The following is a 12,645-nucleotide window of genomic DNA, read 5'->3' on the forward strand; positions in this document are numbered from 1 at the left end:
AATCAGAATTTTTTTCTTAAGAATTTGTATTCATCTTTAGGCATGTAAAGATGAATAAAATACTTTAAAAACAAAATCCTGATTGATTGTCATAATTCATGCATGACAGGGTTAAATAACAATAATTACAATGAAACACGTCATACATCTATAGTAACATTAAACGACCAGTGGGTGGCAGGGTATGGAGTGAGACATCAGTGTCCAATATAGTGGTTTATGTGCAAGTATACCATCAACACTGACGGAAATACAAGAAAACAGCCTTTGAATAGCTGTCCATTTGTTTGAATAGCTGTCCATTTGTTTGAATAACTGTCCATTTGTTGAACAACATAATTATATCCACTGTTGCCCAAATTTTTAAAGCTGCTTTGTTCCACTATAAGGTGTAATACCACCTGCTATGTCTACTTTGCTAATTCTGTTTATTCCAGCTTCTTTTATACTCAAAGTACTGAACTATAGAACATTTTCTTTCATGGTGCTCATGAAACATATGGCTGTTCATCTGTTCCAGTTAGTATTTCATTTAGTCCTAAATCCATATTTCCTGTTTTATGTTTCGGCCTGTTATTCTCATGTAATATGTACTCTCGCTGATTTTGGATTGATGTCTTTTTCTTTTTTTTAATGGGACATTCATCATATTCTAGCTTTGTTACTAAATGAAAACATTGTGGTTATAAAATTATTAGAGCCTCTAGAAATGACTATTTGATTTTGGATTATGAAATGACTGTGGACTGCTGATTTTTATAGGTGAAAGAATGACGAATAACCATAAATTCATTGTATCACTATTCTGTGTTTATGTGTTCAACTTTCATAAATCAACTTTGTCAACAAAAAACACTTCTTTAGTGTTTTGGACAGCTAATGTGAGCATTATTTGTTCTTACTTGAACAAGAAGTCTGTAAAAACCTCGTGTCCCAAAAATTCATTTACCTTTATTTAATTTTGTATTTGTATTTGTTTATTACTTATATTGATTAACTTCATGCAGTTGTAAAGTATACACCCCTTTGTTTCCATCTATTCACTCCCACTTATTCTATTCAGGGTCGAGGGGTGCTGGAAGATATTCATAACAGTCATATCCTTTTGAAATATCCCGTCGTTCCAAATTTTACCCACTGGGTTCACATCTTATTTCATAGTAAAATAAAAAATAGAACAATGAAAAAACGATGAAAATATTTTTTTTAAACGAACGATATCGATACTTTGCCTCTATATTTGAGGCATGCGCATATTTCTGTTTAATAAAAGAGAACCAAGAAGAGGTGTGAAAGGAACAAGAAGACGAAGAAGAAACAATTTTCATCGTCACTTCCTATCCAGACCTGGTCGGGTCACGTGATGTGGTATTAGCTCGATGACTCTGCTATGTTTATCGTTTGCGGAAACGTTGAAGAAATGTTGATTTTCACGCTTTTATCAGTTTACTGTCATCGGGGGATGCCGCGCGGCTGCTCAGGGACTCGTTTTTGTCGGCGCTGCCCGAAGAGTTTGACTTCGAAAACGGACGCTGTAGGCCTACACGTCACGTGACCAGCATGCGGCGGAGCGTTTGATAAAAAGATGGCGTGAGCGCGACGGAGCGGATAGGACAACAAGCCCCGAACTGCTGAGCGCTGCCGATCGCGAGCCGCAGCGGCCGTTCAACCACCAGGTGAGCATATCGGCGTGGGAACGCTTCGTTTTAACGCTAGCTCAACTTCTTCGCGAGGAAAATGTAAAAATGACGGTGTTGCGCTGATTGTTGAAGAATAAATTCCAAGTTCTCGATTTGAAGATAGCGGGTAGCTGGTCTGAACGCTCCTTGTTGCTAATGTTAGCTAGCAAAAGCCGCGACACAGTGGGGGAGAGTACAGTGAGTATCAAAACAATGTGAGGGGTCGATAGAATGTTTCTTTTTTTTTTCCGTTAGCTGTGGTGCAGGAGAGTAGGAGGGGTAGCCTGCTGGAAATAGTCGAAGTTGGTATTTTTTAAAACTCACTTAGTGCTGAAAAAACTTGCTAACGTCATTTATCAGCAACTCGTTATCAACTTCAAGGAGCGCCGACGTAACAAGCTAGCTAGAGGTCTCTAATACGGTGTAGTGGAATCAAAGTATCCGTGATAGTTAGACCAGTGAGAGATAAAGTAAACCTGGAGAAAACAAACATTTCCAGGAGCGAGAATCTACAGTAGGATAAATGGACTGACATATGGACGTAAGCAAGTATCCGTGGTTACCATTAATAACATTGAGCCATAACGGCTGTAAGCTTTCTTTCTGAATTTTGTACGTGGTTGAACTTGGCATTAGGTTAGCCTCTGTCAGTTTGAGAGTATTTCACCTTTCTGACTTGTCACTGAAATACTGAATATGAAACTGGTTTTCAGTTTCAGCAGCTTAGCTTTCGCTTAGTGAGCAAGCTAGCGTAGCTTAGCTGTGTCACCCTGATCTAAGCAGGCCAGTTTAGCTTGTACAACATTCTGAAAAACCACGCAGTGGCTGTTGCAGACTGGTGTTTATCTTATATATGTATTCTTTGAGCTTATATAATATTTTAGCATATACGATATTATTGTCTGCATAAATAATAAGGCTATGAACCACCCGAGCTAACGAGGAAGGAGAACCTCTGATGAGAGCAGGAAGTTATAAGAGGGCATTGCAAACACGTGTCTTGTTTTGGGTCACTTTGGAACAAGTCTTTGTATCACACGGGTGTATAGAAGTTGCTATAGTACTCGACTAGCTTTAATTCTCGTGTTGTTAATCCTACCAACGACTGAATTAAAGTATATCGAGTCAGCGTTTACAAGAATTGTTCATCATTAATTTGCTTGTTTCGATCCTGCAAGAGTTGAGGAGAGTTTAAACATCCAAACAGCTTATATTTGATTGAAACAGTATTTGCGGATTTAAGTTTAGCATCAAAAGTTTGTTGTTTCATGCTGAGTGTGAAATATTTATTTTTCATTGGAAAGCGTAGCTTTGAATTTTGTTTTACACTGATTGTTTTGTACCCCACGTGTGCTTTACATGTGGGTCTTGATATTTGTGGTTTACATTACTCCTTTGGGTTTCCTTTGTAAGCTGTCCCCATTGTATGTCTCTATGTCTGGTTACTGTAAATGACATGTAAGAATGAGGATTGATTATTACTGGTCTGCTTTTGATGGCAACGTTTGATTGTATTTGTTTAAGCAGAGCTCAGTTTTTCTAATTCATCTGAATCTGAACTAGAGACTAAAATGAGCTTTAAATGGGTAAAAGATGTAACCTTATGAGGCTACACATGTTGCTTGACGTGGAAAGTTTTCATTTGGCTGAAAATAGCATTCACTTTTAAATTCACAGTTAAGTTTCATGGTTGCACAGAGTGAATAGTTTCTTTTGCATCCCAGGGAAGGGTGTCTGGCTGTGTTGGAGAATTTTTAGGGCTGCGGATGAAGACAAGTTATACTAACAATTAGTCTTTGTTTGTATTGGCTGATTACACACTGTAAAAAATGCAGATGACACGTACCTAACACATGACAAAAAGGTCTTCGGATTACTTGTTTTTAGAGGGATTCGTATTAGGCTGGGAATGTTCGCACTTGAGAGGCTGGAAACATTTTTTTGTTGATTTCCCCTTTGGTTCATTATAACACAATTAACAAAATGGCTGCTGATGTTCTATCCACTCCGTGTTAACTTCTGAGTGTGATTTCCATCATACCATCATTATTGGACCTGTAGATAATCAACACTCTAAATGGAAGATGTTTCCATAAGGTTATATTAACGTTTGTCTTGCAGATGGATCCCGGACAGGATTTACTTCTCGCCGCTCTCAGTGAGAGTGGAATTTGCCCAAATGATATTGGCTTATTTGATGTTGATTCTCAGGATGTTGCACAGCCCTCTACAACCCAGCAAGTAAGATGATCCTTAGTTTTTGTTCTTATGGAGAAATTACTGTTTATACATCTGTATATATGTTAATGTTATCATTTGCTTTCCTACAGTCTATCTCCATCAGTGCCCTGGATGTTGGTGTTGGTGTGGGGACAGAGTCAGTAGAAGTTGTTCGACCTGAACATCCTGCTGCAGTCCCCATTGTTACCATCAGGGTGAGATTACAGAACAATATGTTCCTCTTGTTTTAGTTAACTCTGGTATTTTGCAGTTTATGTTTTGCGGTGTGAATTCAAATGTACTATCTTTATTTTTTTTACCAGCACAAACCTCAGCCATCAACCACCACGTTTGTCTTAAATCAGCTGAATCAGTTGCCTCCACTGGGAGCTGTTGTGACCAAACAGCCTGCTATTAACCCTGTCAAGCATACCATAACTGTCACCAAGGTGGTTCATGTGGCGAATTCAACCCTGCGAAGTTCACTAGCCCCCTCTTCCACAAGTATTCCCCCTTCAGCATCCACAGTAGTGCCTTCTAACAGAGATCAGGTGAGTTTATGCAGCTCATATTTTCAGTGGGTAAATAGTTTAGTCAGTGGAAAAGCATTTTACTTGGTTATGGTAATCATTCTAATCTCAGCAGATTCAGTTGAAAGACCTCCTTCGGCCCAACAGTGTGAAGAGCACTGGTCTAAAGGGCAACAGTCTGATAGAGCTCATGAAGCTCAAGCCTCCACCTGATATTGCTCCACCAGTAGCAACAGCCACAGGCCCAGGTGAGTTATCATGTGTTCTTGTAAATATGTATTGTAAACATTTCGACTAATACTTAACACAGCAGGCCGCGTAAATAAATCATTTTAGGTTCTTCAAATCATGTCATAGAAGGTAATGGTCTATTTCTTACAGTGTTACTGAATGTGGTTGTAGCAAAAACTTATTAAGCACTTGTTCATAAGTAACTTATATGAAAGGCATTATCAGAGAAAGACATGGTACCCAAATGGTCCTGAATAGAAATAGAATCGTCCCATTCCTGTTTCCATGCGAACAGCCAAAAAGACTAACACATTAGACAGTCATGTTGTTCTGCTGATGTGTGCGTACATTAGAGGATTATGACAGTTAAAAGTGTGTGGTGGCAAGCATGTCTTTTCATTGTCATTATTAATGCAATGGGGAAAAAGTCAATTTTATGGTTGGCCTAATTTATCAATAACACGAATTAGCATGGCTTTTGTTCAGTGCTCTGGTGGGAGGAACCAGAGATGCTCGTTGTGTTGCCAGTCTGGAGTTTCTTAGTTGAGTTAAAGCTGTTGTGTTGTAGAAATGCTGCTTTAAAAAAAAAAAGTAAAAGAACAAATTACAATTTTTTTTTTTTTTTTAAACTTAGTTTGACTAGGAAATCTATGCATGCATTTTGATGTCCCCTGACCACTGAAATTGAATATATGTTTCTCTTCCAGTATATTTAGATAGGGATTTCCAACAGTAAGCATGTCTTTGGACTGTGGGAGGAAGCGGATTTACCTACCTAATGACTTTTTTATATTATCCTAAATGACTCCTAGTAGGGCTGCTGTTAAAATTATTTACCAGCATTGTCATTACTTTATTGGTAGGTTAATAAAACAGGAAAGAGGGAGGGGCAAATAATAACTTTAGAGCCTGAGTTTACGTCATAGTTAAAAGTTTTAGTCTATGAATTGAAATGACTAAAATATGAGAAAAACGCATTCTGCATTTAAGAAGTTGAAAACTGATATTTTATTTGAATACATGTGTTCATATAAATATAAGAACTTTATATTTGAAGTTTTTGCTAATAAACATTCAGTCTGCCGGTAGTTTTCTGACCTATTATTTTTGCTATTGTTATACTATTGAAAAGTATTAATAAACATAGGTAAGTGGTGATGGGGTTTTGATCTAGTTTTCATTCATCATTCATATTTCGGATGGGTTTATCATGAGTCTGTATTAAGTCTTAAGTTTAATTTTCCAACTCCATGCCACAGCTGTGACGTTTTAATCATTCTGTTGATAAGAATCATTAAGCTCACCTCAATCCCAGAGAGCTAAAATGATCTTTAAAGTTGTAGTTGGTTGAAGCGGTTGTAACTGGTTTAAATCCTGGCTGAGCTCATCCAGAGCTGAACATTTTCTGTTTGCATCTCATGAGACAGAGATGTTTACCTGGAAAATAAAACAATATGCTAACAATATGCTGTTTATTTGTTGTGCTAACTATTATAGTTTAGCAGAGACATCTTTCTGATTTTTAAGCATTGCCTCAAAAATGACAAGTCATCCATGGGGCATTGACCATATCAGTAACAGTTTAATGGCGTGTTGGTGTTTTAGGTGACTTGAACAATGGAATCAAGAGAGAAGTTTTGGGTAAAGATGCTGCCAGGATCTGGATTCATGATGACATTAAACTACAAACTTTTCCACATTCTCTGGTAAGTGTTATAATATTAAAGGTGGACAGTTATGGTTTTTTCATGTTTTTAATTTTTCTTTATAGAGTAGATATAAGTGATTCTAAATAGTTCTTTTTGGTCTTGCTTGGCCTTGGCGTACAATTTTAAAAGCAGAATATTGCTTACACATGACTCTATACAGAAACCTCCAGTGGTGAAGGAAGAGGATGAGCCTGAGGAGGAAGAGGAGGATGAGCTGGGTCATGCTGAGACTTATGCAGAGTACATGCCACAGAAATGTAAGTACTACTGTTTTAAATCAAAGAATCAGAGTTTCATCAATAATGAGGCATTTTGTCACTAAGCAAGGAGCTCAAGGCCAATGAACTAGACTGTGGAGTAACAGCAGTGTCAGCATCACCCTTAATCAATACTGCTCCATCAAATCAAACAAGAAGCAGCCGCCTGCTGCTGCTTCCTTCTTCCTCTGACCACTTGGTTTTGTCACTGCAGTAAAGGTTGGCCTGAGGCACCCAGATCCTGTTGTAGAGACCAGTTCTCTGTCCAGTGTGAGCCCTCCTGATGTGTGGTACAGACTGACCATCCCAGAGGAAGTCATTGATAGGGGCTGCCTCTCTGCGTTGCAGCTGGAAGCTATTACATATGCAGCTCAGGTAATCACTGGAAACTGACTGACTATACAGTAACTTTCTTTCTTTTATTCATAATTTAAAAAAAAATAAGACTAAAAAATGCATCTGTGGTTGGTTGTTCCACTTTAACTCTTCTGTTGTTGTTTCACCAAAACTTGCTATTTGAAAACGGCGTATAATATTTAATGTGATGATCTTCTGTTCTTCTGCGATTGTTGTTTAGGTATTTTTGTTTTTGCGGAGTTCTTTGCTATTCCCTATCTTGAAAAATAAAATTTCTTATCTCACTGTACCACAGCAACATGAGACATTCCTCCCAAATGGTGATCGAGCGGCTTATTTGATTGGCGATGGAGCTGGTGTGGGGAAAGGCAGGACGATTGCAGGGATCATCTATGAGAATTACCTCCTGGGCAGGAAGAGGTCACTATGGTAAGTTCTAATATTCGCCACAGTCGTTGACAGATGATTGACTGACTGTAAAATAAAACCTAAACATGTCCTCTGTATAATATTTTGTGTTTTATTTACTTCTCTTAAGGTTTAGTGTCTCAAATGATTTGAAGTATGACGCTGAAAGGGATTTAAGAGACATTGGAGCCAAGAACATCCAGGTTCATTCCCTCAACAAGGTAAAACACTTTTATGATGTACACAATAATGTCAAGTGTTTACTCACTCGTATGACATTACACTTTTCTGTTTTTCAGTTCAAATATGGCAAAATCTCTTCAAAGCACAATGGAAGTGTGAAGAAAGGTGTCATCTTTGCCACCTACTCCTCTTTGATAGGAGAGAGTCAGTCAGGAGGGAAATATAAGACCAGATTTGAGCAGCTTCTCCACTGGTGTGGCGAAGACTTTGATGGAGTCGTATCCTTTCAGAAGTGTTTCTTTTTTTTTAAATGCATACAAAAGGTTGATTAGACCATTAACCACGAGTATGATTAGTTATATGTAAAATGATATAAATAAGATAAATATAAGGGGTTTCCTTAACAAAGTGTCCTTTAGATCGTCTATGATGAGTGTCATAAAGCCAAAAACGTTTGTCCAATTGGCTCCTCCAAGCCTACAAAAACTGGGCTTGCAGTGTTGGAGCTGCAGAACAAGCTCCCAAAGGCTCGGGTTGTGTATGCAAGTGCTACAGGTTTGTTAACAACACAAACATAATTTGATCCATGAATAAATTGGCAGTCTTAAATCCTACTATTATGCATCTTTGTAAACATTAAATATTGTAACAAAAAAAATTCCTATGTAGGTGCCTCTGAACCACGAAACATGGCCTACATGAACCGGTTGGGCATATGGGGACACAAAACACCCTTCAGAGAATTTGGGGACTTTATCCAAGCTGTTGAGCGCAGGTAAGCCTTTCAAGTTGCAGAAGAAGCCATAGACTTGAAAGACAAAGTTCCCAAAAGTCATTAAGAAGTCTGATATTGAAATCAAGGTCATGAGGGGTCTCTCTGAAAAATTTGCTAAATGATTAATGAGGGCTGTGCGGTATGATGAAATATATCGGATGGCGAAAGTAAAACATCTATTGTTTCATATTAGACGCTATCGTTTGTTTCGTGGTGTCGCAAAATACATTGTTTACTGCAGTATTTTATTTATTTTTTTATTTTTTTCTTCATCGTTTGGATGGTCACCACGTGGATGCAGACACAAAGAATACCAACATGGCGAGTGAAGTTGAGGCAGAACCAGGTTGCTCCAAACAGAAGGACCTGTCAAAGCAAATCAAGGGCCATATTCCTAAATCAGGGGCTTATGAAAAGTCTGACACGGACCAGAAAACTGTACTATGCAAATTATGCTGCAAACTGGTCCCCACCACAGACAAAATGCACTCATTTGCAAAGCATGTGTTAAAGCTATTGCTGGAAAAAGGTAGCAGCACCACGAATTTATTTCACCAGCTGAAAAGTCATTCACTGGGAAACGAAGACTGTTTTCAACTTGGCATGTCATTGTCTCCCTGCACACCAAAGAAAACGTTAAATAAATCGGTTGTGATACCTGTGACTGTTCTTGGTCAGTTTTTATAGTCACTGTCTACACTGTTATTTCTGTAATTTGAGGTTGTCACATTTTTTTTTTTTTTTAATATATACGTTATAAGCACAAAGGAGGACATTTTTAATTTCCGCTGTTTTATTTTGTGTCCTGAATTCTATGGCACTATATGGTTGAAAATAACATTTGTATATCATGTATCGTGATATAGCCGAAAAATGTCGCCATATTAGATTTTCCTCATATCGCCCAGCCCTGTGATTAATTTTGTATGTGTGGGTGTTTTTTTTTTTTTTGTTTTTTTTTCCACTAAGTGCTTGCTTTGATACAAGGAGGGAAAAAAATTAAGGATAAAGTTACATGAGCTAACATTCGAAAAAGGGTGCTAGCTAATAGCTTTTCTACTTTTCCACTGGCCGCTTCATACTTCATAGAAGCCTCTTGTAGGTCATAACATGCACGTCATTTTTGCATACATTTTCCTCTCAATTCCAGAGGTGTTGGTGCCATGGAGATTGTAGCTATGGACATGAAGCTGAGAGGGATGTACATTGCAAGACAGCTGAGTTTTACAGGTGTGACTTTCAAGATCGACGAGGTTCCCCTGACTCAGAAATATATCAATATGTACAACAAATCTGTTAGACTGGTGAGCATCTACCTCTTCATCACTTTAATTCTTCCGTTTGTGCTTGCACTATTTTATTTCAACTTTGTCTCCTGCTTCTTCCAGTGGGTGAGGGCACGGGAAAGGTTCCAGCAGGCTGCAAACCTCATGGATGCAGAGCAACGCATGAAGAAGTCCATGTGGGGTCAGTTTTGGTCTGCCCACCAAAGGTTCTTTAAGTATCTCTGCATTGCCTCCAAAGTCCACCGAGTAGTTCAGCTGGCGAGAGAAGAGGTTCAGAATGGAAAGGTAAAACAGTTTTTGAAGTGTGATTAACAGTGATGTTGTTGCCCTCACTAACTGGTTAAACAAATTCATATATCAATATATTTGATATGTAGGGTGTGTCAGCTGAAGCAAGTTTCTGCAGGGGCGTGGACTTTAACCTGCAAGGAAATAAGGCTGCATGTGATAACTAAAGTCGGGCACACTTGGCAAATTAATCTGACGTGCGAGTGTGTGCATGTTTGCATGCATTGCTGGGTATGCCACAAAGTGCTACACATAGCGGAATTTAAAACTCCCACACAATCTGAATTTGGGTAGTTGTGTTTGTGTGGCTGTTGAGATCTGTTGAAACAAATAGTGACTTGAAGCAGTAACTGTCAATTGTAGGTTTACTCCACAATAAAAGCACAACTGTGCATCCTGTGATTGTCATTGACAATATGAAAGACACCTGAATGAATAGATGATTGAGCCAGCTCCTGCTCTTAAAGGACCAATCAGTAGCCAAATGGGAGAACATGACCGAATCTCCAATTCAGTTGTTAAGTGATGAAGCGATGAACCATACCAGTTGACAGGGAAAACTTTTATCCTAAAAAAAAAAAATCCGCTTGAGGCCCTTGACATAGCAAAATGTAACACTTATAACTAGCTAAAGGCGTTTTGGTAACACTTTTAGTTATTACAAGGTAATTATTATTATTATTATTACCTATTATTACAAGGTAGTTATTGCAAACAGAACTCACAAATTTGTTTGGTCATATTGGATCTTATCGAGCTGCTTACTATTCTGTTTTGTTTTAGCCGTACCAAAGGAATTTCCCATCTTTGGGATAAATAAAGTATTATCTTATCCTTAAGCATACATTGTTTTGCTATACACGTAGACATACTGAGGATGTTTTTATCATGCGTTTAGTTTTTTACTTTCACAGCTTATAAAATGTAGCTGTGGATTATTTCCCTTGTTGTTAGTGCATCCCACCAGACTGCAACTTTTTAAGTGTTTTCAGTTTTTGCCAGGGGATGGAATTGAATTGTTTTCCCCTCTGCTGTGGGGTACTAAAATGCACTATGTCTTTATGGCAGCTAAACAGAGAAGTGAATAGAGTTGGGTGTAATTGGAATTGGGAATAACATTAGGGACCAAAGCCCTGGCCACAAACTTTAATAGTGATTTGAAATATAAAGTTGTGCAATTCTGATCATTTGTCTCCTAAATAAGAGAACAAATAAGCTAACCAGTTTTTACCTTTACAGTGTGTGGTGATTGGCCTTCAGTCCACTGGTGAAGCAAGAACACTGGAGGCCTTGGAGGAAGGAGGGGGAGAACTCAATGACTTTGTTTCAACTGCAAAGTACGGACTGACTTAAAATGACAGTTTTGTGACAGTGTGAACATAGTTTTGTGTCTTTATCATGACAATAATGCGATTAAAATGTTTCTGTTGTAGAGGTGTGCTACAGTCCTTGATTGAAAAGCACTTCCCAGCTCCAGACAGACAGAAACTTTACAGCCTGCTGGGTATCGACCTCTCAGCAAAGAAGACCCCCTCTCCCAGTGACACAGCAGTAGAACAAGAACAGAAGGGCAAGAAGAGGAAAGGTTAAAAAAAAAAATCATAAAAACATTAATGATGCCCTTAAACTCAGCTCAGCAAAAAGATGGCTCGTGTAAATCAAGTTGTGCTTTTGCATCATTCTTATTTCGTTCTGCTTCTCCAGGTTCAGAGGTTAAAAAGCAGCAGAAAAAGCGTCCCCGGAAGCATGGGGGTCTGTCGGGTACGAGTTCAGATGAGAGCCAGTCAGAGGAGTCGGACAGAGACTGTGACAGTGATGACAGCTTCAAATCAGTCAGCTCAGCAGACGAAGATGATGATTTCAACCCATTCAGAGAAGAGTCTGACGATGACGATGGTGAGGATACTAGGGGAGCCTGGATGTAAATTAAAGCATTTCAAAGTGAATTGGAGCAAATCAGTATTTTTTTATTTATTTTTTTCCTCCTTCTAGATCCATGGCTTAACAGGAAGGAACCAAAGAAAGGGAAGGAGAAGAAGAAGAAAAAGAGGAGAAAGAGTATTGATCCAGACTCGATTCAAAGTGCCTTGTTGGCCTCGGGGCTGTGCTCCACTAGGCCTACTTTCACTGCCTCAGTTAATCCCCCCAGCACGCCTGCCACAGGTAAGCATGTTCCAGCATGGCAAGATAAACTTATATTACCCTGACTGAGCTTTTTGGAGGTTAATGAATACTGTGTCTTTCCTTGTTCATCAGTCAAGTCAGACAGTCAGGAAAGCTGCCTAACAAGTCAGGACTCAGTGGAACTTGCCCAGAAAATGAAGAAAGAGCTGCTTGAAAAACTGGAGGATCTGGCAGAGGATCTGCCTCCCAACACTCTGGATGAGCTCATAGATGATTTGGGAGGACCTGAAAATGTAGCTGAGGTAAAAATAATTGTTGTATGTAGGCTGGACTTCCACTTCCCCTGTTCACCCACCCCACCAGTTTTTAAGTTTGATTGTCCTGTATGAATTTTAACTTTGCGGATTCTTTAATTGTGCTTCAGATGACTGGCCGTAAAGGTCGCGTGGTCAGCAACGATGATGGGACCATCACTTATGAATCTCGCTCTGAGCTGGACGTCCCTGTGGAAATACTCAATCTCACTGAGAAGCAGAGGTTCATGGATGGAGAGAAGGTAAAGTAATTTATTTTATTTTTGTATTTTTTGTGTGTGTGT

The 12,645-nt window shown here is 38.8% G+C and overlaps 1 protein-coding gene across 4 annotated transcripts in view; it reads left to right on the forward strand.

Annotated features, from left to right (window-relative positions):
- Positions 1 to 1,348: 1,348 nt before the first annotated feature.
- sbno1 (strawberry notch homolog 1 (Drosophila)) overlaps positions 1,349 to 12,645 on the forward strand; it is a 17,661-nt gene continuing 6,364 nt past the window's right edge. The window contains exons 1-21 of one of the 4 annotated variants that reach the window (XM_005720057.2): positions 1,349 to 1,676; positions 3,801 to 3,920; positions 4,010 to 4,114; positions 4,223 to 4,450; positions 4,542 to 4,677; positions 6,266 to 6,366; positions 6,530 to 6,626; positions 6,841 to 7,001; positions 7,279 to 7,412; positions 7,522 to 7,612; positions 7,691 to 7,852; positions 7,994 to 8,129; positions 8,244 to 8,349; positions 9,500 to 9,653; positions 9,738 to 9,920; positions 11,163 to 11,260; positions 11,357 to 11,508; positions 11,628 to 11,819; positions 11,916 to 12,086; positions 12,180 to 12,349; positions 12,472 to 12,603. In XM_005720057.2, coding sequence (XP_005720114.1) covers positions 3,801 to 3,920; positions 4,010 to 4,114; positions 4,223 to 4,450; positions 4,542 to 4,677; positions 6,266 to 6,366; positions 6,530 to 6,626; positions 6,841 to 7,001; positions 7,279 to 7,412; positions 7,522 to 7,612; positions 7,691 to 7,852; positions 7,994 to 8,129; positions 8,244 to 8,349; positions 9,500 to 9,653; positions 9,738 to 9,920; positions 11,163 to 11,260; positions 11,357 to 11,508; positions 11,628 to 11,819; positions 11,916 to 12,086; positions 12,180 to 12,349; positions 12,472 to 12,603 — 2,829 coding nt within the window. In that variant the 5' untranslated portion in view covers positions 1,349 to 1,676. The other 3 variants (XM_005720053.2, XM_005720054.2, XM_005720056.2) reach the window with 3 other exon arrangements.

The sequence above is a fragment of the Pundamilia nyererei genome, unplaced genomic scaffold (assembly GCF_000239375.1).
Source record: "Pundamilia nyererei isolate P.nyererei 1_Seehausen unplaced genomic scaffold, PunNye1.0 scaffold00002, whole genome shotgun sequence".
Classification (NCBI taxonomy): domain Eukaryota; kingdom Metazoa; phylum Chordata; class Actinopteri; order Cichliformes; family Cichlidae; genus Pundamilia; species Pundamilia nyererei.